At 43.4% G+C, this 26,233-nt stretch overlaps 1 protein-coding gene across 12 annotated transcripts in view; it reads left to right on the top strand.

Annotated features, from left to right (window-relative positions):
* Positions 1–26,233, top strand: part of THSD4 (thrombospondin type 1 domain containing 4) — a 369,711-nt gene that overhangs the window by 289,077 nt on the left and 54,401 nt on the right. For all 12 annotated transcript variants that reach the window (XM_060282606.1, XM_060282603.1, XM_060282605.1 and 9 more), the window contains one exon: positions 16,442–16,646. In XM_060282606.1, the coding sequence (XP_060138589.1) occupies positions 16,442–16,646 (205 nt within the window). The remainder of the gene's footprint in view (positions 1–16,441; positions 16,647–26,233) is intronic.

Genomic DNA, 26,233 nt, shown 5'->3' with positions numbered 1-26,233 from the left:
GTCACAAGATCTAAATAAACCCATGTTATGAATGGGTCTGTTCTCCATTCCTTATAGTCATTATTCCTGCCCAGGTACGTGCTTTTTTCGTTATGTAAAAAGTCATGTTGGGTATTCAGAAGAGAGTGACCAAGATGGATGACAAGCCTTATGAAGAATGGTTGAGGAAGCTGGGTTTGTTTAGCCAGGAAAAGAGAATATTCAGAGGTGATATAATAGCTATCACATGGAAGATGGAGCAAGCTTGTTTTTTGCTGCTCAAGGCAGGATCCAAACTAACAGATTCAAATGACGAGATTCCAGCGGAACAGTTAGAAGAACTGATGATAAGAGTTACAGGTAGGTAGCTGTGTTGGTCTGCCGTAGTCGAAACAAAATAAAAAAAATTCCTTCCAGTAGCACTTTAGAGACCAACTAAGTTTGTTATTGGTATGAGCTTTCGTGTGCATGCACACTTATCTGAAGAAGTGTGCATGCACATGAAAGCTCATACCAATAACAAACTTAGTTGGTCTCTAAGGTGCTACTGGAAGGAATTTTTTCATTTTGATGAAAAGAGCTGTTGGACTACTTCAGAAGGTGGTGGATTTTCCTTTACTGGAGGTTTCCAAACAGAGGTTGGATGGCCATCTGTCAGGGATTCTTTAGCTGCTATTTCTGCATTGCAGCCGGTTGGACTAGATTTTCTGGATTTGCTTTTTTAAGACATTAAGGAGGTATATACATTCTAGGATTGCCGTGTTCCATCCCCACAATTCAGAAAACCTAATGTGTTTATAGTGCAAACCAATGTTGTAACAAGGCTTCCACCTTCTTCATTTGAAGAGAGCTCTGAGGTCAAAATACACATAACCTGCAGTTAGCTTACAATGTTAGGTCCCAACCATGAAGCTCTGTGTTTGAATCTGCTGGTTGGTCTTTTAAACTCAGCCTTTCCCAGCTTCATATCCCCAGATGCTGTTTGGCTGCAGCCCCTGCCATCTTTGACCATTTGCCATGCTGGCTAGAGCCAAAGGTAGCTGTATTCCAACAACATCTGTAGACCCAGAGTTTCTTTTAGAAGGCTGTTTTAGCATGTGATAGGCAGGGTTAAACCTAGGGACTTCTGCATGCAAGGCACAGGCTCCACCACTGAACTGTGATCATAGAATTATAGAATTGTAAGTTACCTGAAAGGTCATCTGGTCTAAATCCCTGCTGACACAGAAGCACTTAGATGCAACCATCCAGGCTCCACTTAAAAACCTCTAACAAAGGAGTTCCATTGTCCCATTGTCAAACAACTCCTTCCATTGGGAAGACTTCTGAGCATACCTGCCAAGTTCCTGCCTGAGAAATAAGGGACTGGACCGGAAGTAGCAGGCCGGAAGTAGCGCTGCCGCCATTTTGGAACTGGGCAGAGCCTGCTCAGAAGCGACTTTTGATGCTGCTCTGCCCTGTTCCAAAATGGCCGCCACACCAGAAGTCGCGCTGCAGCCATTTTGGAACTGGGCAGAGCAGCTTCTGAGCATGCTCCGCCCAGTTCCAAAATGGCCACCACGGCAGAATAAACTGGGGGAAAACAAAACAAAAAATCCGTTTTTTCGGCTGGGAACAGCTGGAAAAACAGGGGTTTCCCGGGGAATACGGGAGACTTGGCAGCAATGCTTCTAGATCCTCTTTCTTGTTATTCTTTTAACCCTATTGGTTTGGGTCCTACCCTCTGAAAAATAGGAAACAAATTTGTCCCATCATCTATGTCCCATCATTATGTGACAACTCTTCAAATATTTAAAGATTGGTGTCATGTTTTCTTTTAATCATTGCTTCTCCCATTTAAACATACTCAACTTATCAAACTTTTCTTCACGGTCATACTTTATCCCTCCCCTGTAAGTTTCTGGTATAATTTTAAGTGCTGAGCCATTTAAGTTTTAATGAAATCAAGTTCCCCCCATCACTGTAAATGTTCCTTTTCTTTTAAAATCCACATGAAGCAGGTTTTGGCATTGAAAAGGTGTGTGTGTATGTTTGTTTGCCTTAGAAAATCACTAAGAAGGTGAACCTGAAGGAAATTGCCGCATGTGCACATTTGTTTTGGTTTAAACGGTTTATGGTTTCCAGCATGGGTGCAGAATGAAGGGACTCCAGATACCTTCACTTTTGGAGACGTAAAGCTGGCCTTACAGCTTCGGCCAGTTTTAATCAAGTTTACTACCTGCTCTAAACTGCTTTCACTTCATAAAGCTGACACGGAGGAGATAAAAATGGTGATGATGAGAAAATCCATTGTTGGCACATCCATGGAGACAAATGGAAAACATTCTAAGAGATGAAACACAGATTCTTTCCTCCAAGATATCTGATTGGAAACACTTGATAACTAGTTTGGTATTACTTTGGGGGTGGGAGGAATCCATCCGACTGTCCTTCTGTGGCTCACTACTTGGTGTGTTTAGAAATAGCACAGAGACGATGAAATCTTTTTATTACTTCCTGTTTTTCAAAGATAATGGTTGAGATGGTGTGGTGAATTGGTTAGGAAAACTTTTCTAAACCTAAGGGAGCTTGGTTTTCACAAGCAGAAAACCAGGAGGTTCCTTAAGCCTTTGATGAGCCACCACTGACTAGCCTGTAGGCCATGTTCAACCAGGTGGCAAACCTGCTTGACCCCAAAGCAAAGTTTAAGGATGATTCAGAATTCACACGCACACATTTTTCTACATTCCACATTACAGGAGGTTGGACTAGACAACCCTTTGGGTCCCTTCTAGCTCTACAGTTCTGTGATTTAATGATTACAAAAAACAATGGGTTCTGGTGTTATGAGAGAGGGAGAGAGGGAGAAAAACTTTTCTCTACCCAGTTTCTTCTTGCCATGCATATTTTATACACTTTTGTCATGTCACCTCTTACCATTTCTCTGAACTAAAAGGGCCCAAATGCACACTCCTCAACTGCCCAAATTAAATCAGGACATCCCATTCTTGGGTGGGTGAGATTACAATCTTGCACTAGATCACGGAGCCCCAAAACACACAATTTTGGGCTCAGTGCTCTCATGCAGGTCATGTGTCTCACACAGAGGCATGGCCAGGAAGACGTACATCCCAGTTTTCGCCCTCAACAAGTTGGAGGGTATTCAGATGCTGCAACTTTTCTTCATAGGAGAGTCACTCCACCATAGTCTTCCCATTCACCACAGTTACCTGGTTTCTCCCTTGTGCAGGTGTGGGGCTGGGGGCAGAAGCAGCGGACACAATCCTGTTCCCTTCCTTCACATGTTGATTTTGGATCAGGGGTGGGGAACCTATGGCCCTCTGGAAGTTATTGGACTACAGCTCCCATCATCCCTGATAATTGGCCTTGCTGGCTTGGGCAGCAACTGGTGGGTCACAGATTCTGTATGTTCTGTGTGCTTTCAGTATGTCTGGAAAGGGCTAATATGAGATGAAGAAAAACATTTTTTTCGGTAGCAAAATTGGAGAGAGAGAGAGAGAGAGAGAGAGAGAGAGAGAGAGATGGATGATGGGATTGTGGATGGGATGCTGTGAGAAGGTTTGGGAAGGGAAATGCTGAATTGAACTTCCAAAGTGCCACCAATTGAAATGTTGACACAAATCCTATCTGTCTTGCTAAGAAAAAACAAACAGTAGATTAATCAAAGCTGATACACTGGCATGATGCCCAGAATTCTGGTAAGATGAAATCTGGTGCAGCAGATCAGAAATAATTGGGTGAAGAATTTGCACTGTGGATTATACTTGAATGAGAGACTATCCGGCTTTGGACTTGGCTTGAAGACTCCAAATCACTATATTGAATGTTAGTCTTGGGATTATATGATGGTCTGCTCAGAACAGAGACAATTTATGTAGTGCCCTCCGGGTGTTGCTTGGCTAAATCTCCTGTCATCCCTGTCCATTGTGCATGTGAGGTGACGTTGATGGAAACTGGAGCCAAGCACATCTGGACGGCGTCATGTTGCTTACTCTTGGTGCAGAAGAGTGCTATTGTTATCACATCATCAGCACCATCAATTTATTAATCACCTTCTGCACAATCATCTCAAGGTAAAGAGAAGTAAAAAGAAAAAATTAAACACACATGCACACCAGCCAATACATTTTTTAAAAAACACTAAATGCAAAGCAGACACTCATGGGAAAGACCCACGTATACAGCGGGGGAAGGTTCCAGATGTAACCCCTAGACACCCCCAGCGAAGGCTAGGAGAGAACCCATAAACCCAGCCTAGATGGACCCAAAGTGTCTGACTTGGTATAAGGCCGCTTGCTATGACTGGGCTCTGCATCCTCATACATAAGCCATCTGAGGTGAGCTTTGGGTTGGTCAGCTGTGTAAAGTGGACCTTATTATTCCCCACCTCCCACCCCTGAACTCAAGTTCACCCACCAAGCTCTGTGGCTAAGGTCTGGATCCAGCTCTCCGCAGGCTAAGCCCAGCTGTGTAGCCACAACACTAGACTGGCTCTTTGCATTTCCGTTCTTTCATCCCTAGCATGCACCACTCTGTGTGAGCTGCTGTTGGATCATTTTTCTCACCTAATCACCAGCTGCCACTATGCCAGTCCTAATGCTTCAGTATTGGAGTCCCTCATCAACGCATAATTCTTGTTATCATTCACAATCTGCTGCCACTAGATCAGCGAAAACAAATGATTGTCACTTTCCATTATGTACACGGCCGTTGCTGCGCCTATTTAAATACATTCACTTAGCAATGAAATGTTAACATCTGTTTTCCATTTGGAGAATCAGCACTTCATCTCCGTGAATGGCTGGCAAGTAGCCCTTCCCATTGTGTACACTGCCTTAAATCCCTGTGAAGTCCACCACTGAATGTTTCATCCAGATTGCCCCATGTTTTTCTCCAGGGTTTTCATCGAAATTAAATTTGGCACACAATTGGGCGTAAGTCTTGAACAGTTTCTGTAGCAGGAATCTGCAACTTATAAAGGTTTTGGAAATGTGTTGCTGGATATATTTGTGAATCTGAAAGATGTTTGGCATGTAGCATGGCTTTTTTTTAAAAAAAAAGAGTAGAGTTAAATCTTAAGTGTAAATCTTATTGTTACAAAATATATTTTAGGAGGACAGATGTTCATGGGGCTCTGATTTAGTATTCTGCGAAGTCCAGACTATGCAGAACATAAGAATTAAATTTAGAGCTACACAGTTTCAATGATTGATCAGAGCTTCTTTAACGGACTAAAAAGGTGAGCCAGATTTAGTGGACAGAAGCTCATCCACCCCATCCCATTACTTCCGCAAACCTTGGTGCTCCCCTAAGAATAAGAAAATCAGAAGCCCCTGCTGGATCCGGCCAATGACCCCTCTAGTCCAGCATCCTGCTCTCACATTGGCCAACCAGATTTCTGTAGAAAACCAAGAAGCAGGACAAAGCACTTTCTTTGGTCTCATTACTAATTCGTTTTTTTTCTAGAAGGATTCTGGTATCATGGGGGAGAGAGAAATCTCTCTAGCAACTTTCTTCACACTTCACTTATCTTTTTATTCCTCTATCTCGTCCCCCTGTACCATGCTTCTTTTCTAAACTAAAACAGTTATGATAACAAATGTATAAAAACTTCTGTATACAGAGCTACTTGCTGCCTTCAGGTGTCTTCTAAAAGTCAGACAGTTGTTTATTTCCTTGACATCTGACGGGAAGGTGTTCCACAGGGCAGGCGCCACCACAGAGAAGGCCCTCTGCCTGGTTCCCTGTAACTTGGCTTCTCACAGTGAGGGAACCACCAGAAGGCCCTCGGTGCTGGATCTCAGTGTCCGGGCTGAATGATGGGGGTGGAGACGCTCCTTCAGGTATACAGGACTGAGGCCGTTTAGGGCTTTAAAGGTCAGCACCAACACTTTGAATTGTGCTCAGAAATGTCCTGGGAGCCAATGAAAAGCTTTCAGGACCAATGTTATATGGTCCTGGTAACCACTCCCAGTCACCAGTCTAGTTTCCGCATTCTGGATTAGTTGTAGTTACAGGTAGGTAGCCGTGTTGGTCTGAGTCAAAGCAAAATAAAACATATTCCTTCAGTAGCACCTTAAAGACCAACTAAGTTTTTATTTTGGTATGAGCTTTCGTGTGCATGCACACTTCTTCAGATACACTTGAAACAGGTATCAAGTGTATCTGACGAAGTGTGCATGCACACGAAAGCTCATACCAAAATAAAAACTTAGTTGGTCTTTAAGGTGCTACTGAAGGAATTTTTTATTTTGGACTAGCTGACCCGGCCACACGTTGCTGTGGTTCTTTCCTGTGATCCCCACCCACCCTGTCACGATCCATGACGTATCCTGCCCCTCCTCCCTCCACCCCAGCTCATCCCTGTGTTTCCGTAGGATACCCTTCCCTCTGTTGACCCTGGGGAGTGTTGGTCCCTACCCCCTGTATCTCCATACCTTGGCCCCCACCCTTCGAAAAGGAACTGTTAGGTTCTGGGTTCTATTTCCCAGCATGCACTTTTGTCTGAAATCTCTGTTGTTCCTGGGAAGTGTTGGCCCCTACCCCTGGTATCTTCCTACATTGGCCCCCACCCATAGCTGCCAAGTCTCCCGTATTCCCCGGGAAACCCCCATTTTTCCAGCTGTTCCCAGCCGAAAAAATGGAATTTTTTGTTTTTCCCCGGTTTATTGTGGCGCAATGGCCATTTTGGAGCTGGGCGGAGCATGCTCAGAAGCAACTTTTGATGCTGCTTTGCCCAGTTCCAAAATGGCTGCAGCACGACTTCTGGTGCGGCGGCCATTTTGGAACAGGGCAGAGCAGCATCAAAAGTAGCTTCTGAGCATGCTCCGCCCAGTTCCCAAATGGCAGCAGCGCTACTTCCGGTCTGCTACTTCCAGTCCAGTCCCTTATTTCTCTGGGCTGAACTTGGCAGCTATGTTTGGAGAAGGAACTGTCAGTTTCTGGGTTCCAATTCCCAGTATTTACTTTTGTGTGAGCCCTCTGTTGTCCCCTCCCCCTGTATCTCCATACATTGGCCCCTGTGCACGCATCGTGAACATTTCTATATATTTAGATTAAGGATTGGGGGTGATGATGTGCCCTGGGACCCAGAGAACTACTTTTAAAATCCTGACGGGGGGGGGGTCAAATAGCGAAGCCCCACAGCCCTGTAGCAACAGAGAGGCCCAGACAGAAGGAGGGGGATCATATGGGCCACTTGGCGCGGGCCTCCAAATCCAAAGGGGGCCTCGGTCAGCATATTCACAATCAGTAAAATGAAAAAAAAGTAACAAAAGGGTTAAAAACAGGGTCACATTATCTACCTGGCCCCGGTCTCTGTCTGGCCCTGCAAGGGCCTGGCAACAGAAGGTGCGTTCTGAAGCAACCGAGTTGTTCAGTTCCATAAAAAACCCAGGAAGTGGCAAGGGGAAGTAGGGCATTGTAAATCGAGGGGGTTGGAATTGGGCACTGCAAATATCTGAGGACTTAAACTGGGGAGAGAAAGTGCATGGTTGTTGTTGTTTTTTTAAAAAAGACGCAGAGGGTTGCATTCAGTCGTAGTATATGTGAAATGGAGGGTAATAGCCCCCCTTCAGATCCCCCTGAGTTGAGGCGAGATACTGTGGAGAGGGCAGGTTTCATCCCTGTGTTCCCCCCCCCCCTGTTCTGACCCATTACGTATCCCTGCCCTATATTCGCCCCTCCCACCTCCACTTGGCCTAGTCTGGAAAGCGGCCTAGTCTGCAAAGCCGAGGTGAGATATTGTGGAGAGGGCAGGTTTCATCCCTGTGTCTCTCCCCCCCCCCTTTCTGACCCATTACGTATCCCTGCCTTCTATTCATTGGACCTTGTTGCTGGAAAAGGCCTGTTTTCAGTTGAAACAAAATAAAAATATTCCTTCCAGCAGCACCTTAAAGACCAACTAAGGTGCTGCTGGAAGGAATTTTTTTATTTTGTTTTGACTACGTCAGATGTTGTGGCTAATCCCTGTGACTGGCCCCATGTGTCCCGATCCATTATCTATTCTGTTTGTGTGTCCCCCCTCTCCGTGACCGGCGTATCTCATGACGTTTTGAAGGATGGTATTTATTTTTGTCTTGTGGTTATTTGGTGGGGGATTTGGGGGGGGGTAGTGTTGCTAAATTGTGAAGTAAAAACCCCTTGCCGTGCAGGGGCCTACATAAATCAAAGGCTGTGCTGCGACCTGTGCCACCCCCACCCCCCAGGCAGGCCCCAACCTCCACTTGGCAATGTTGGTTTTTTGGTGGTTTTTTTTTGGGGGGGGGGTAGTGGTGCTAAATGGTAAAGTAAAAACCCCTTGCCGTGCCCCCAAGTGCATTGCTGTGGGTTTCCCCCCTCCCCGGGCCTGTCAGGGGCCTACATAAAACAAAGGCCTAGATAATGGCCGCCTTGGAGAATCAGTTGCTTGGTTGATTATGATGTCATTTGGTTTGTGGGTGTGGATTAGATTTCGCAGGAGGAATTCCACTTGAGGGCGCTGTTTGAGTTGGTGGAAAAGCAGGTCTGTACCTGCGCAGGTGTGCTATTTGAGGGATTTTTGCCCCCAACAACGTGCGGGGAGTGGCCTGGATCATTGTGTCAAAATTTCAGGACGATCGGTCAAGCAGTTACAGAGAAAAGTGGAACCTGGATTTTCACGATTTTTACATTTATATATATATAGATTAGTTGTAGTTTCTGAGTCACCTTCAAAGGTAGCCCCACATAGAGCATTGTATCCTCTATTTATGTGCCTTGGAAAAAGAACAGTCCTCAAAACATTTTTTTAACCATTAAGGGCCCAATCCTTCCATACTCGTGCACAGTTCCCAGGCATGTCAACATAACTCATGTAGGACAACCCCCCAAAGTACCGAGCTCAGAGTCTTACTCCTCATATCAGTCTCTCTCTGGGTGTGTTTAACATCAATTTGATCACTTTTCCTGCCTTGATCTGGTTGCAGTTTCTGGCTTGCTTGCTCACTTTCCCTTTTACTTCTCAGCTTCTTACTTCACATGGCTGTGATTTTGATGCAATGTTTGATGCTAGAGGTGAACTGAAAATGGGAGGCTGAAAATTTTCAAACAGTTGCTCTCTCTTGAAAAGCAAGAAGGTTTAGCATCCACTTTCCAGTGCCTCAGTGGCCTTCTCTAAGAAGCTACCTTGTGACCTTAACTCACCTAAGTGCAGTATGCAAATGATGCTTTCCAAAAGGGTATGGGAGAATGTGATGCTAATGTCCAATACCAAGATGAAGGTCTACTAGTCTTGCATATTGAGCATGCTGCTTGATGGAAGCGAGTTGTGGCAACTTACAAGCGCCAGGAGTGATGCCTCAGTGCCTTCCACATCCGCTGCATTAGGAAGATTTGGGCATCAAATGGCAGGACAGAGTGTCAGACAAATTTGTGTTCTCCCAAGCACATATTCCCGGCATGTTTGCACTCTTGTCTCAGCAACATCTACTCTGGATTCGTCATATCCACAGAATGGAAGATCCCCAAGGATGTGCTCAACAGGGGAAAGGCTTCAGGCACCAGGCAGACCAACTCTGCACCACAAAGATGTCTGTAAATGTGACATGGAGGCTGACATCAACCCTGCCATGATTGTAATGCCTGGAGACAGACAGTCAGGTTGTGCATTCATAGCAGTGGCCAGAGGAGGAATGACTGCTGGGAGGAGCGCAGAGAGAAGAAATGCCTTGGTGCATCTGCAGCAGCACAACCACCAGACGCCTTCATCTGTCCCAGATGCAACAGTACATGTCTCTCCCTTATCAATCTCTACAACCACAGCATGCGCTGTAACCTTCCAACAGTTTGACCTTAGGGCCACAGTGGATAGCTTAATGAAGATTAGAGGTGTCAGAGAATTCTGATAAAAACAGAAATGTCAAGTTAATATAACAGAGGACACATAAATCAACCTAATAAGTTGAAGGAAAAATTGATATTCTTTCAATGCATTGGAATAACAAGTTTCATGATGATGCTCAGCCTTAGGCTGTCTTCAATTTGTTGTGATCCTATTAGTATTTGTAAACAGCTGTCTTTATTTACTTTATTGAGGCTTGTTTGTTAGAATCTATTATTTTGCTGTTTTAATGATATAAACAAAGTATTAAAAAATCAATCCAGAATGGAAGCCAATCCAGTGAATGTGACCCATATTCACTAATATTTCTACTTTCGGTCTGCAAGTGATATGCAATTGATAACCTCCCCCTTCCTTATCTGCATTGCATTTCCTTTGCATTGAAATGAATGGGGTGGAGACATTTACACTTCCAGTTTAGCACGTCCTGCATCGGGTCGCGGGTCCACTCTCTGAGGTGTACCCCATAACAGAAATTGGAATTAGGGGTGAAACGAAGGTGACGTTGACCCCTGAAAAGCCTTGAGAGGGGATCTCAAGCCCCAGAAGTACCAAGTGGTGCAGGAAAGGAGTTTCCCAATCACTCCAACACTAATTAAAAGTGACGGAGGAGGGAAGAACCTCAACGCTCAGAACAGGGCATTCCTAGCTGTGAGACACCTTGAGATTTGAGCAAATCAGTGCTAAATTTATCCATAAATTGGAATTAAAACTACAACTACTGCTTTTCAACAACAAAGAACAAGTTATGCATAACGGAGGTACATGAAATGAAAAGCAATAATTTGGAATTAAAACAGAACCGTGAGTGAAGGAGAAAAGGAGGTCCACCTCAGCACAGTTTTAATAACTGCGGAAAAGAACTTTGTGAAAGAGAAACTCAAAAGCAAAAAATTATTACATAGTTTTTAAAAAGTATAAAATTTGGCTAGCCTAAAAGCATTTTCGAGAGGGAAAACAGACTTATGTGCAGCCCGACCCTTGGCAGAGACAGCACACCAAGAGGCATCTCGGGGAGATAAGCGAAAGAGCACACGATAAGATCTCTCCCTGCCAACCTTATTTTTAAGAACTCCTCTATTATATATTGATAAATCCTTAATGAATTGACTGTGTGTATAGACAAGCAATAATAATTTGTGTTAGAGTTAACTGTGGGTAATAAATTGTATATAACTGAGGTTTGCAAATAAAAAAATGGTATAAGGTATAAATTTATATTTATAAATTTGGTATATTTCTTTGAAGCAAAGAAATTAGGGGAAAAGTAAAATAAAATAAGAAGAGAGTAGAGAAAGAATTAGAGAGCCAAGGAAAAGTCAAGGAAGAAATTACAGATCTGAAAAAAATACAGGAAAAAACTTGGGATGCAATTGCTACACTGGAAATGCACCAACAAAAGATGACATTGTGTTTTAGGAGCCTACCAGAACACCAGGAGGAGAATATTGAAGAAAAGATCATAAAAGAACTGGCATTATGACAATTGATATACCCATAATTGATATGACAAATGACACACACAAAAAGTGTTTCTATATGCTACAACTGCAGCAAGAATATTAATTGCTAGGAATTGGAAGGGAGATAAGTCACCAATATAGGAAGAATGGCAAATCAAATTGTGTGAGTATTTGGAATTGGCAAAAAGACAGAGGCAATTAGGAACCAACTAAAACAAAAAAATTTTAAAAAGTAGGAATGTATAAAAGACTATTTAGAAAACATTGTTCTCAAAAAAAAATCCTTGATATGTTTCAAATAAATTTCACAAAGTTAAGAACAGATAGATAAGTTATATTATGTAATAGAAAGGTAATAAAGACAAACAACACAGTCAAAAAGAGAAAGACGATAGAAGAAGTTGCAATGAGGTGGTGGAAAGTCACTTGTGAAGAAATATTGATATTGTCTGGTATATTATTGGAATATGTGTATGAATAACCAATGAAAAAATTAATAAAAAGCATTTAAAAAAAGAAAGAAAAAGAAATGAATGGAGTAGAATAACACAATTACATAACATGTAACTTGTGTTACATAATTTCTCCACTTGGACAGTAAGACGGATCCTGAGTTTTTGGGGGGAGATGGACTGCAGTGAATTGGAAAATGTGTTGCATGCAAGGAGTATGGGCAAAATGGAAAGCAGTGCCTTCTTACACCTTTGATGGTGGCGCTAGGGATCTTTAGGAGAAGGACTGACAATAAAACTCTCAATATCATAATGCCATTCCAGCGGTAGCTTGGTTCTCAAACTTAATCTGTTCTGGGAGTCTGTTCGACTCTCCAAACCGTTCAAAAACCAAGGTGCAGCTTCAGATTGGCTGCAGGAGCTTCCTGCACTCAATCGGAAGCCGTGGAAGCTGTGTTGGATGTTTGGCTTCCGAAAAACATTCGCAAACCGGAACACTTACTTACGGGTTTGTGGTGTTTGGGAGCCAATTTGTTTGGGTGCTAAGCCGTTTGAGTACCAAGGTACAAATCAATGGTGCAACTGCACTTGGAATACTGTGTGCATTTCTGGTTGCCTCACCTCCAACAGGACAGGAAGGAGCTGGAGGAACTTCTCTCCATTAGGGATGTTTTCGTTTAGAGAAAAGGCTGGTGGGGGAATCAAATAGACATGTATAAAAAATATGTATGGATTTGAGCAAGGGGATCAAGAAAAGTTTTCTCATAATACTAGAATTTAGGAACATCCAATGAAGCTGAATGTTGGAGGATTCAGGACAGATGAAGTGTTTTTTCATGCAGTTCACAGTTAAACCTGCTCCTGCAGGAGGCAATGATGGCCACCAAACTGGATGGCTTTAAAAGACGACTGGGAAAATTCATGGAGGATAAGGCTAGTGGCTGCTATGGCAGGGGAAGTTCTGCTTGTGGGCTTTCCAGGGGGATTTAGCCACCAGGAGAGCAGAGAAATAGATAGGCTTTTGGCCTGAACCTGCAGCACTCCTCATATTTCATCATACCATTCTGTAGTAATGGAATGTACCACTTTAGATTGCAAATGGGGAGGTTGTGGGGCTAAAAAAATATTAAGAAAAATAAAAACTCTATCCAAACTGAAAGCCTAACTTAGATATTTTCTCATTGGTGTCCCACTCTTTGCCTGGAACTTTTGTACACAGGGAAGCAATGAAAATGACACCCCTCACCCATAGCTCAAATGGACTCCACTTTGAGCTATGCAAGTTGTAGGCCCAACCTGCGAGGGAACGGATGACATTCAACTAAATTCTGCTCAGAGTAGATCCCTTGAAATTAATGACCAAGTGGGAGCCATTAATTTCAATAGGTCTACTCTGAGTGATGTCCTTCTTCTATTGTCTCAGCTTGCATTCTTTACCTCTTCCTGTTGTTTTGTTTTTATCCTTTCTTCTTCTAACCATCTGGTCACAATTTATCCTGATGAAGGATGGAACAAAACAGGTTGCCAGCATTGCTCCATCTCCCATTAATAACTCACCTTTCCTGTTGAGCTGCAAGACTGAAAATTTTCTCCATCCTTGCTGAACATTCCAAAGCTATGATCACCACTGAGCAGCTGCCTTTAAAACAAACAGAAACTGGGGGGAAAGTAACCTGCCAGAAAAATTGCTTTTTTCTTCACCCCTAAAATTAGTTTGGCCCAAGACCAATAATATTAAGTTTTGCACCAATTACTGGTGTCTGGTCCAATATGCCATAACTCATCAGTGTTATAAACATCTGCTTCCCTCTATTGGAAGGGGGAGACTCCTGGTAATCCAACAGAATACAGAAGTTCTCTGTATGCCAATGTCTGGCATAGCACGTCTGATTCCCCACCCCACCCCGCCCCCCACCCCCAATGAAAGTTGAATTCAGAAGCTGATGGCAACTCTCATAAATTATGCTGAGTAAAAGTGGGTGAGCAACTCTAGGCTTGGGTCAAATCAGTTTGTAAATTAGTTAACCCATTTCCTCCAATCTTAATTCCATTGGGTTGCATGTCAATGTGCTACATCCCTGAAAGCCATTGGTGATGCTGAAACACAGTCTCCACTGAAGATCCTTGGAGCAAGAGGGTCCTTAGTATATGTGGGGTTTGCAGCCTTGTTTTGTCCCCAGATTTTGGGGCCCAGGTTGTCGTGGTGGTTGATAAACCACATATTCTTCTCTTGCATTCAAGGGCACCTTGCCCCAGCAACAGTGGGTGCCCAGGGTATACTGATGTCACATCACATGGTCATGTCAATGTATGGCTAAATAGAAGATCAGGGGGCGCTTCACTGAAAATTTGTGGGTGCCTGGAACCCCACAGCCCACATAGATGCCTGCTATGTTAGGAAGATGGTGGACTCTCCTTGGAGGTTTTTAAGCAGAGGTTGGATGGCCATCTTTCAGAGATTCTTCAGTTGTGAGTCCTGCATTGCAGGGGGCTTGGGCTAGATGACCCTTGGGGTCCCTAGATGACCCTTGGGGTCCCTAGATGACCCTTGGGGTCCCTTCCAACTCTACAGTTCTATGATTCTATGTTTCCTTTCAGCCCTGAGTCCAAAGATCAAGGGGTCACTCCTCAGAATGAGGCATTTTATGTGAGGTAGCTGAGAGAGCATCTAAGAGGTGACATCATAGAAGTTGTTGAAATTATGCATGGCAAGGAGAAAGTAGGTAGAGAAAGTTTTTTTCTTTCCTGCCCATAACTCTAGAATCCATGGATGTCCAATGAAGCTAAGTGAAAAAGATGAAGATAAAGAAAGGACTGTTTCGTGTAGCACATAGTTAAAATATAGCACTTGATTAAGCCTGCCTTGGATGGCTTTAAAAGAGGGTTGGACAAATTAAAAGAGGAGAATGCTTTCAGTGGCTACTACGGTAGGCAGGGTGTCAAGCAGAGACAATGATGCTTTTAAATACCATTTTCTGGAAGCTGCAGGGGGGAGGGGCTCTTGTGCTTGAGTGCTGCTTGGGGGTTTCCCACAGTGCATCTGACTAGCTGCTGTGAGCACAAGATGCTGATCTAGATGGACCATTGACCTGATCCAGAAGGCTGTTCTTATGTTCTTATTTGGTGCCATTGCAGTTTGCAGCCATGACTAGAAAAGCTCTTTAAACGTAGAGAAAACATTTACCATTACCTGGTTCTTTAATTTCCCCCCCAAGTTTAAAAAGCATTTCTTACCACTTTAGCAACCCATGGTGTGGGCACTTTCCTGGTCACCAGGCTCAGAGTGCTCCACTTGGAGGAAAGACCCCTTGGCCATTCTGAGCATAGCTGCCAAGTTTTCCCTTTTCTCGCAAGGAAGCCTATTCAGCATAAGGGAAAATCCCTTTTAAAAAGGGATAACTTGGCAGCTATGATTCTGAGAGTGAGGCAGGGAGAGGGATGGTGAACAGCAGCAGGGTCTCCCTCTTTGCCCTCATTGAATAGATTTGACTCATAGCACAGTTTGGAGGTAGCTATTGACCAGTGGCAGAGGTGGTGCTGGAACACCCATCACAATGAGGGAAGCCTTCTTGGAGGACTAGGGCAATAATTACACTGAGTTTTCTAAGTCTGCCAACACCTCACATTGTACCCAGAATAAGCTACGCAAATATCAAGAGGCAATAAATTACGGTGAGAATATTCCCTTGTTTCATGTAGCCCCCTCACCTTCTGAAACTGGTCTATCCTCCCATCCCATCAGAGTTCTTTCCTTCCTGTTCATTCCCTCCTTTTGTTTCCTTGATTTTAAAAGTGTTTCCTCTTGATTTTAGGTAGTTTCACAACAAACAAAGGGGAAATGTTTTGAAAAAGTTAAATTTATTTTTCAAAACTTTTTATTTGTAATCATATGGCTTGAGGGAATAAATCACCCCAGCCTCAAGGTGTCTGAAAACAAATTAGTAGACTGTGTGTGTGTGTGAGAGAGAGAGAGAGAGAGAGATTGAGGGAGGGAGGGAGGGAGGGAGGGAGACTAAAATTGGTTAGTTTCTAATAGCCGAATTGGTCTGTTGTACTAAAATCCTCCTCCTCCTCCTTCATATTCTTATTTCAGAGTAACCCCATCAAACACAGTAGGGTTTGCTTCTGAGTGCATATGTGTAAGATTGGGAATTCAAGGTAACTATGGTGAAAACCTGAAGCAAGGTGATCTTCATCCCAGATTAATGAATCCAAAACACTTTTGTCTCTGGCTCCATCCATAATAATCTCTGGTTCTTCCCACCACCAATGTGTAGCCCTCAACAGATTACCCTCAAGAGAGTGCAGCCCTCCACAGAAAAAAGGATGCCCACCCCTACTCAAACCCATGTGGCCCTTTCAATAAGGAGGCATAAGAAGGGGCATAAGAAGCTGCCTTGTCCTCATCCAGACCTTTGCACTATCTAGCCCTGTGCTGCCTGGTCAGTCTGTTGTTCCTCAAGTTTCCTGCTCCAGTTCCACTACCTGCTCTCCATGAGTGGAGATCCTGGAAATTCTGCAAGCCAAGTATGTGTTCTTCCAGTGATCTATGAGAACTCCCTATTAGTTATGCTGCTTTTTTTAACAACAACAACAACAACAACAACAACACCCAATGCCAAGGCATTGCATAGAAGCTTTTCAGTTATCCTTGTAACTGATTTACACTTTTTGTCTCTTCTTGACAGAGCATTGGCTGTGATGACTATCTGGGCTCAGACAAAGTGGTCGACAAATGTGGGATATGCGGAGGGGACAACACAGCTTGTCAAGTGGTCTCAGGGGTCTTCAAGCACACTCTGACCAACCTTGGCTACCACAAGATAGTAGAAATCCCAGAGGGCGCCACAAAAATCAACATTACAGAAATGTCCAAGAGCAACAATTACTTAGGTAAGTCATGTCTCATTTAAACTAAAAACTTGATGTTAGGAGGTCAGAAGAGGGATCGATTGGGATAGACCAGCCTGGCTTTGTTCCATAGTTTCAGATGCATTCAGTCTTTAAGGCCATTTTCTTTTACACTCAAGTGTTGTGACATAAATACATACTAACCCATTGCCTACCGGGACCCAGGTGGCGCTGTGGTTAAACCACTGAGCCTAGGGCTTGCTGATCAGAAGGTCGGCGGTTCGAATCCCTGTGACGGGGTGAGCTCCCGTTGCTTGGTCCCAGCTCCTGCCAACCTAGCAGTTCGAAAGCACGTCAAAGTGCAAGTAGATAAATAGGAACCGCTACAGCGGGAAGGTAAACGGCGTTTCCATGTGCTGCTCTGGTTTGCCAGACGCGGCTTTGTCATGCTGGCCACATGACCTGGAAGCTATACGCCGGCTCCCTCGGCCAATAATGCGAGATGAGCGCGCAACCCCAGAGTCGGTCACGACTGGACCTAATGGTCAGGGGTCCCTTTACCTTTACCTTTAACCCATTGCCTACTGATATAAATTATATACAAAGACCATTTAAATTGCATACAATTTGTACACACAAATATATGTTCCCATATTTATCCACATTTGTATTTTGCATCTTACTTAGTGATAGTATGGCTGAAAACAGAAGCCTGGGCTCTCTATATCCATCTCCTGCAGCCCTGTGTGATGCCCTGGCTTTGATTTCATCTTATCTGCTTTGCATCTGAAATGCAGGTGTGGCCTCTCCAAGTCTCTCATCAACTGGTTGCAACTTGTGAAAACAGGAAAGACACTTGCCTTATGGTGTATGCAAAGTGTCTGGTAGCTGCTGGGTGGAACAGCAGTCATGGGAACCTTCCTTGTTGGGAGGGGGAAAGATTGATTTACTGCACCAAGAGGCCTGACAGCCAGACCCTCAGCTTTAAAGTGAACCATCCGTGACAGGTTTTTAAAAGTATCCACCTTGGCACAGGCAAAGCCACAGGGACACTGGGGAATGTGTGAGGCCTGAGAAACCAGGGGCCCGATCGCCTTCTAAATCCGGCCCGTGGATGGTCCAGGAATCAGCATGTTTTTACATGAGTAGAATGTAAACTTGGTCCATTTTCAAATCTTAAATCATTTCATTTATCATCTTAAATCATTCTAACGCAATTTCCATTATCTCACAGCCAATTCTAATCTACAAAACAACAAACATCAACTATCCTCAACCTAAAATTCATTAATTAATTAATCCAAATCTAAATTTATTTTCCCATCCATCTCTATTTCTTCCCTTAGCCTCACAATTTATACATTCAATTTCCATACATTCAAATATTATTTCTTCTATCATAATAACCTTTAACCACTTATATCTAATTCTACCCCCCCTTCCCCTGGACTCCGGATCTCCCAGATGCATCAGCCAGCTCCATAAATCGTTCCAGTTTTGGACCATCTTACTCAATCAGAAAATAACCCATTGTTACTCCTCACCCTATTCCCACTCTTTCGCCACCTATCCACCACTCTCCCTTCTTTGTCCCTTGCTGCCCCCCCCCAATTTTCTAACTGTAGCACAGTACCACCCAACTATTTTTCCACTTTTCAGCCCTATCTCAATTTTTATTCCACTTAAACTCTGGCCCCAGTATGGATCCTGCCCTCCCTCTCTCACTGGGAGGACATTATTCCATGCTGGTTCTTCTCTGAGGACTCCTTGAATCGAACATTAGTCTTGTTCCCCCTCTCTCACTAGGGGAACAATGTTCCATACATCTTCCTCCTCTTTTTAAAGTTCAATTATATTGTCCAGGACTGATGGATCTTCCTCCTCTTCTTTAGGGTCAATTACATTGACTGGTGCTTGTTCGTCTTGCTTCTCTTCATTCTCTATCAGAATTAATCCATTTTCACATTCCACACAGTTCTGGTTTATTTTGCCAATCTGTATATTATTCTGCCGCACTTCATTTTTAAAGTCCAAAAGCAATTCCAAAAGTTCCTTTTGAAAGTCCATAAAGTCTAAAGAGCCACATGATGTTGTGTCTACTAACATCCTGCTTGTCTCAAATTCCATGGGAACGGCACAGATTACAATGCAGGAAGTGGCGCAGTTCGTATTTCGAAACATCAGAAACAAAGTTTACGTCCGATCTGGTTACCAACTCTCATTTTTATTTCTTGTTCATATTTTAAAAATCTTATGTCCATTTCTGAAAAGAGCATTTGTCAAACTTCTTGTACGCAGCCTTATATTTTGCGCTCTTTCAAGAGCCTAACCCTAACCCTAACCTCCAAGAAGTAAACAAATTCCTTCCTATTGTGATGCCATAATGGCGGCTGGCTGATCCCTCCAGGGACCCGACTCCAGTTCCTGGGGGACTTTCCCCAGTCCAACTTAAAGATTTTACAGGGATTTTAATGTCTTTGTCCCTTCTCCCCTTTATCCTGCCTCAGGGGGAAGGTTTTAAGTCCAATCCTTGGAAGTTAATAAATCCCTGTCAAACTTTCCAGCTGCAGGCAAATTAACTGCATCACCGTTCTCTCAATGGGGGAGATCAAATTCCTGTTTTAATCTCCTCCCGTGGCCAATTCCTATTAATATTTTTTTTAAAAAAAATTTCCCTTACCCACGGTGTCCAATGACTTCAAATCCTTTGTTTTGTGAAAAATCCACCGCTCCTCCGCTGCTGGCTCAGAGCTTTGCTCTGTGAGGGTAGCGATTTGCTCAAAAATGGTGCCCGCGACTCTGTACTCCGCTCGCTCTCGGGGCTCTTAAAAGAGCTTACCGGGGAGCGGAGGAGTCACTTCTGGGCACAGCCGAGCTCTCACGTCCACAGAAAGCTCAATCTGGGTATTTTTTGGGGGGGTCGGGTCCGCGGCACTCTCACGACTCCCCCCTCCCTCACAGTGCCAGGAACCTCAGAGCTCGATGCTGGCGGTAGACTGGAAGTCTAGTGTTTGAAAAATCCTAACCTGCCTGAAGGGTGGAGCTTTATTATTATTATTGTTTGTTTAAACCTCAACAGTATTTGCCCTCTCCCCACAGCCACATGTCTAACATATTTTGCATGTGGTTCTCCGTATCTAGCAGCAATGGTTGATTAGACACCTGGGACAACACCATGGAGTCCATTCAATTAATGCTTCATTTGTTGTAAATGGGCCATAAAATTAACATACAGGAATGTATTTCCCCCAACGTTTAATTCATTCTCCTTGTCTGGCCAAATGATAGTTATTTAAAATCAAAGTGTATTTTCCAGAGCTGGAATTGAGATTTTGGCTCATCACTTTAAAGTAGTGTTCTAAATTCTGTTACAGGAAAGAATGCTTCTCAATATGTTTTTGGCACAATAGTTTGCTGTTTATGTTGCATCATGTTATGTACACAACAGAGCTGCATTTTATGGGTAGGATCAAGTTGTTGGGTTGCATCTCATAGCATCACTTAGATAATGGCAAGGTAGAATCTGTCAGCAAAAGAAGGAGGAAAGCAATGCTCAGTAGTTTCCTCTCCCCTAGATCAGTCACATTCTGCTAAATGTGACCCAGAGGGTTGCTTCAGAGCAACTTTGGGGAGCGGGGCTGCAGGAGGGAGGGAGAATTGCTGCAAATTGCTTACCTCTCCATTCTGAGAACAGAAATCTTACTGTCAGATGAGACCCCATTGGACTATGTTTACTCAAAAGTGAGCTCTATTGAATTCAGTGGGGCTGAGTCCCACATAAGTGTATTGAGAATTGAACCCTTAGAGCAGACCCACTGAAATCAGTTAGGCTGAAGTCCCATTGTTTTCAATAAGTATACTTTAAGCATGATTCAGGCCTCACCCACACTTCTGTTTGCTCTGTTGCTTCCCCTTAGGAAAACTCGTGGCTTAGCATGGAATTGGAACAAATGGCAATGGGGTTTTGTGTGAATTGCCATTGGTTCCATTTTAGTGCTAAAGAGCTCTGTATTCATCACATGCAGCACTGCTTCCATTCCACTACAGATTGTCTCCTGCCAAAAATTACACTGTCTCACTGCTTGCTCTGGTGAAATTATATAACTTGCCTAATTTACATCAGTGACTAAGTTATGTAAATTATATTACCATTGGATTATTCCACCCACATCAATTTCAGTGCAAAGGGAATGCAATACAAATAGAGAGGAAAAAACAGCATAATCAATTACAGTGGTACCTCGGTTTACAAACACAATTGGTTCCAGAAGTCTGCACTTAACCTGAAGCGTACTTAACCTGAAGCAAACTTTCCCATTGAAAGTAATGGAAAGTGGATTAATCCATTCCAGGTGGGTCCGTGGAGTACTTAAACTGAAGTGTACTTAACCTGAAGCAAACTTTCCCAATGAAAGTAATGGAAAGTGGATTAATCCATTCCAGACGGGTCCGCAGAGTACTCAACCTGAAGCGTACTTAACCCAAAGGATGGGTGTAATTGGTTCTGGAAGTCCGTACTTAACCTGAAACGAACTTTCCCATTGAAAGTAATGGAAAGTGGATTAATCCATTCCAGGCGGGTCCGTGGAGTACTTAAACTGAAAGTACTCAAACCGAAGCGTACATAAACCGAGGTATGACTGTACATATTGAAACCAGCAACAACAGTTAATATTGATTGTATTTGCTGTATGGATTTCTAAACGTGGGACAAATAAGTAATTCCACTCTCATTTCATTTGAATTCTCCAGCATCTCTAGTTACCACTTCTACTACCATCACCCTACTGCAGCCAAAACAGAATTAGGCTGCCTCATGCCACAAACTGAGTATGGCTACGCCTTTCATGAATTTGGCAATAAGTACGGTGCAAACAAACTCCTACCTTCTGTGATGGCTTAGGAAGCAAAGTAGAGAAAAATGGAAGCATATAGAGATCAGGAAAACAAACACACATTAAGAAGGAATTGTACAGTCCACAATGAAATCAGGATTCAGTAACCTGTTGGAAGACTTTACCAGGGATGTGCTTTTCTGAAAAGCAAGAAACAATAGGTTCTTTGCCTCTTACTTTGGAGTAGGAGACTTTTTTCAGGTGCTTTTTAACACTGAGATTTGGACTGAAGCTCATTTTGTACATCATAAAGTCAGTAACTTTACTTAATTAGTTCTGCTAGAAATCTCTTGTTAGATCAGTGACCTTTCCCTGAAGACTTTACAATCTGCCTGGACCTGAGTCTAACCATTTGGTTGCACTGAAGCAGAAGTCCCCAGGCGCTTATGTAGGGAAAGGGTGGGGAGGGGTATCACTCAGAAGGGTGGTGGAAACGGGTGATTGACTGACTGATAGCTGTTGGCGACTGTGAACGATTGGCAGACACTCTCCCGCTTGCCAACCATGCATTTGTCGGGAATAGCATCAGCTTTGATAGAGCCAGCCAGGCCATCAAGTTGCATTTAAAGAATGCAAAATAGGACTAGGAATAGAGAGAATGGCTGATTTATGTGCTTTGGTGTGACAGAAATATTGGCATAGGACTTCAGGGTCACTTTGGCCTTACAGTTCCCCTTGTGTAATCTTGCTGCTGCCATTACAAAGCCTCTCAGTGCTTTCCCCCCTAGGAAAATAGGTGCCGGTACTCACCATGAAGTTGTTACAGTAAGTGCCACACTTTTTACTGCATACCCCTGAAAAAAAGCACTGGTGCATCGCCACCTAAGAAGCAGCTAAGGCAAGAGATTGTCTGGCCTGTTTTCAAGAAGGAGAGGCTCAGTTTTGCAGAGTTGTTACAAGGTACAAGTTAAGGTTGTACTACCATCCCTGGGAATCCTGTTAAATTAATTTAAATTGTGAAAATATGTTAATATCTTTGGATTAGATCTGCAGTAAATCAGAATCCTAAGGAAACGTTTTGTCAACACATACAAAGGAGAAGGCATTATACTCAAAAGCAATCATGATTAATATGTGAGCTAACGCTAACTGTGCTGTGTCAAGAATTTCTTAGGAAAGGTTTGAAACTTTGTCACCTGCTGTTATGACACTTTGTGGATCACTATGATAAACAAGTTCATTTGAACATCCATTTACAATCATTGCCACCGCCACTCTTAGAATCAGTATTGCAGAGCTGGAAGGGACCATGAGGGTCATCTAGTCCAACCCCCTGCAATGCAGGAATCTCTTTCCCGATGTGGGGCTCAAACCAATGACCCTGAGATTAGGAGTATCATGCTTTATCTCCTTGAAATATTCCATTTGACATTGATGCTAGCTTCTTTTTAATGCCTGTTGGTTGAAACTTCAAGAAAGAAGATTCTACCTAAACATTAGGAAGAACTTCCTGACAGTAAGAGCTGTTCGGCAGTGAAATTTGCTACCAAGGAGTGTGGTGGAGTCTCCTTCTTTGGAGGTCTTTAAGCAGAGGCTTGACAGCCATATGTTAAGAATGCTTTGATGGTGTTTCCTGCTTGGCAGGGGGTTGGACTGGATGGCCCTTGTGGTCTCTTCCAACTCTATAATTCTATGATTCTATGAAACTTCTCAGTCAATCACTTTGTAGAGTGAAAAGAAGCCAGCAAGTGCAGCGAGGGTGGGTTAAAGCAAAGTATTGCGCTTCTCCCTGGTGAGAGGAGAAACCTTGCTTAACTGATTGGCTGGAAAACCTGAGTGAGTGTCAAAGATCTTTCACTGTTTCTTGGCAGCATCTAAACTGCTACTTACAGCCATTATGCATTTTTGTGCAGCCAACTCATTATTTACATTGCAGCTCTGTGATGTATCAGCCCTTGGCTCCCCCCTTTTTTTTGTAAGAGGAGGAGAGGCTTTCATTGCAGATGTGTGCTATTATTTCGTTGACTAGCACGTAAAAGGGACTGTTGTTGTATCAGCTGGTGTTGGTTTCTTTGGAACCATTGGGTTGGAAATTTCCCTGCAGCTTTTGGAGGTGCTTTCCAGCATAAAGTGGAGAAAGAAAAGCAGGAGTGTTTAGGGAAATGGGGGCACAAAACAACTGATTGAGAAACACACCCTTATAGATCATTCAACAGAGACCATGTCTCCAACACTGACTGTATGTTGGGGATCAATATGGACTTAAGTTAGTCATGTTCATCAATTTCAGTGGGACTGCTCTGAATGGGACCAGCCTAGGATACAACTCAAAATCATAACCACTTGTATGCAGTGCATTTTTTTCTAGAAAAATAGGTGCTGAAACTCACCATGAAGTTGTTAGAGTAAATGCCACACTTTTTAATAACCACAAAGAAGTGTTGGTACTGAGTACCCCCTGAAAAATAGCATTGCTTGTATGTAGTCAGTACAGAAGGGGGAGAAATTTGATTCAGTTCACATTTAACAGAGTATCAACCTAATTCATACTTTCTGAAAATATGCACGAACGAAAACACACCCACCTTTAAACCTGAACTTCTCCATATTTTGCAATTCAGTTCTCAAGCCAAATAATGTGTACAAAAATGCATATCCTAGAGGGAAATGTGCCTGAAAATGCTTACATTAGTGTAAAAATAGCATTTAAAATGCATTAAATTAGGGGAAATGTTTTTACAAAATTGTGTGTTCAGTGCTGAATTTTCATGAGGACTTAAAAAAAAACTGATGCAAAAATGTGGAGAAATGAAGGTTGAAAATATGAGAATTTAAGAGAAACCAAAATAAACTGATTTGCCTGGCGCTTGTAGGTGACACCCCTCACCTGTTCCTGATGAAGTTCCTGATGCTATTTATATTCCATCCAAGCTGGTTTTTAAAAGATCAGATTTCTTCAAGTCCCTTCATTTCTCTTGTGACATTTGATAATGCAAGGCTATTTGTTGTTAGTTCTAACATGCCACGGCCTGAGCATCTGTTTCTAGCATAGAAAGTAGCAGTTTTATTACCCCCATTTGAGATTTCCATGCTTTATTACCACCAAGGGGAGGAGAACCTGGTTAGCGGGGTAGAAGTGGCAGGATCATTAGGTGGGAGTGACCATGCTCTTCTGGAGTTTATTATACAGCGGAAAGGAGCAACCAAGCATACTAAGACTCAAATTCTAGACTTTAAGAAAGCCGACTTCAGAAAACTTAGGGAAACGCTGGGTGAAATCCCATGGACAGAAATACTAAAAGGGAAGGGAGTTCATGATGGTTGGGAGTTTGTTAAAAGGGAGATATTAAAAGCACAACTTCAGCCAATACCAATGAGACGGAAACATGGAAGGTGCCTAAAGAAGCCAGGGTGGCTATCTAAAGAGCTTTTAACTGAATTAAGATTTAAAAGGGATATGTACAAAAAATGGAAAAAGGGGGAACCACCAGAGAGGAATTCAAACAAATAGCCAGCACGTGTCCCAGCAAACTGGAGGAGGGCAAATGTTGTCCCTATTTTCAAAAAGGGGGAAAGAGAGGACCCAAACAACAACAACAAATCCGTTTATTGTGAGGACCATGCCTGTACACAAATATCAACACAACAATAATTAAAAATATTAAAATTCATTGCATACCATGTTTCTCATAAAATAAGACACCGTCTTATATTTATTTTACTCAAGAAAATAAGGTGTCTTATTATTTAAAAAAATTACCTCCTCTTCCTGTCGCGGCTAGGCGCCCGGAACTGGCTGCTGCGCTGCTGGGCGCTTTGTCGGCGCTTCAGCAGGGCCCGCTGCTGGGTCCCGCTGGGTCCGGGCTCCACGGGTCGGCGCTCGGAGCGGCGCGTGCTGTGGCTCTTGCTGCGTCCCGCCGTCAGGTCAACGCTTGGTGCGGCGCACACTGCTGGGCATTTTGGAGGGGCAGCAGCATCTGGTTCCGGGCGCTGAGAGGCATCTTCCTCTTCCATGGCGCCATCCAGACCTGCTCCCACCACTATGGCTTATTTTGGGGGTATCTTATATTTTTTTTCAACCCAGGAAAATCCTGCCATGGCTAATTTTCAAGGTGCGTCTTATTTTATGAGAAACACGGTACTATCCCAACAAAACCTACATCCCACAAAACAGGAAGAGAAGGAAAACAAGCAACGAGTTAAACAGACGATGAAGGGGTCTTTCCTTTGTCATAATTACAAGCCTGGTAGATGAAGGGAACACTGTGGATATAGCCTATCTTGATTTCAGCAAGGCCTTTGACAAGGTGCCCCATGATATTCTTGTAAAGAAGCTGGTAAAATGTGGGCTAGACAATGCTACCACTCAGTGGATTTGTAACTGGCTGACTGACCGAACCCAAAGGGTGCTCATCAATGGCTCCTCTTCATCCTGGAGAGAAGTGACTAGTGGGGTGCCACAAGGTTCTGTCTGGATTCCACATCCCTGTAACATAAGCAGGAAAAGGATGAGAGAGAAAAGTCACTTCTCTTGTCAGTATATTAAATGAAACCATGATATAGGTCCACAGGAGCCAGCTCCTAGGGCTGAGGTCCCTTCAGCCCCCACAATAAAATATTTGAGGGGGATGCCCTCCCAAAAAGTTGATGAGCATTGCCATTCAAGTGGTGAGTGCATGTTGTGCCTTGTGTTCGATTATGAGGGGCAAGGCTTACCTATCTCCCCCACCCATTTTTTTATTCAAGTTGGCACCCCTGTATAGGTCATAAACTCTGGATGGAGCACATATGATG

The sequence above is a fragment of the Zootoca vivipara genome, chromosome 14 (assembly GCF_963506605.1).
Source record: "Zootoca vivipara chromosome 14, rZooViv1.1, whole genome shotgun sequence".
Taxonomy (NCBI): domain Eukaryota; kingdom Metazoa; phylum Chordata; class Lepidosauria; order Squamata; family Lacertidae; genus Zootoca; species Zootoca vivipara.
This window is presented reverse-complemented; position numbering and strand designations above follow the sequence as displayed.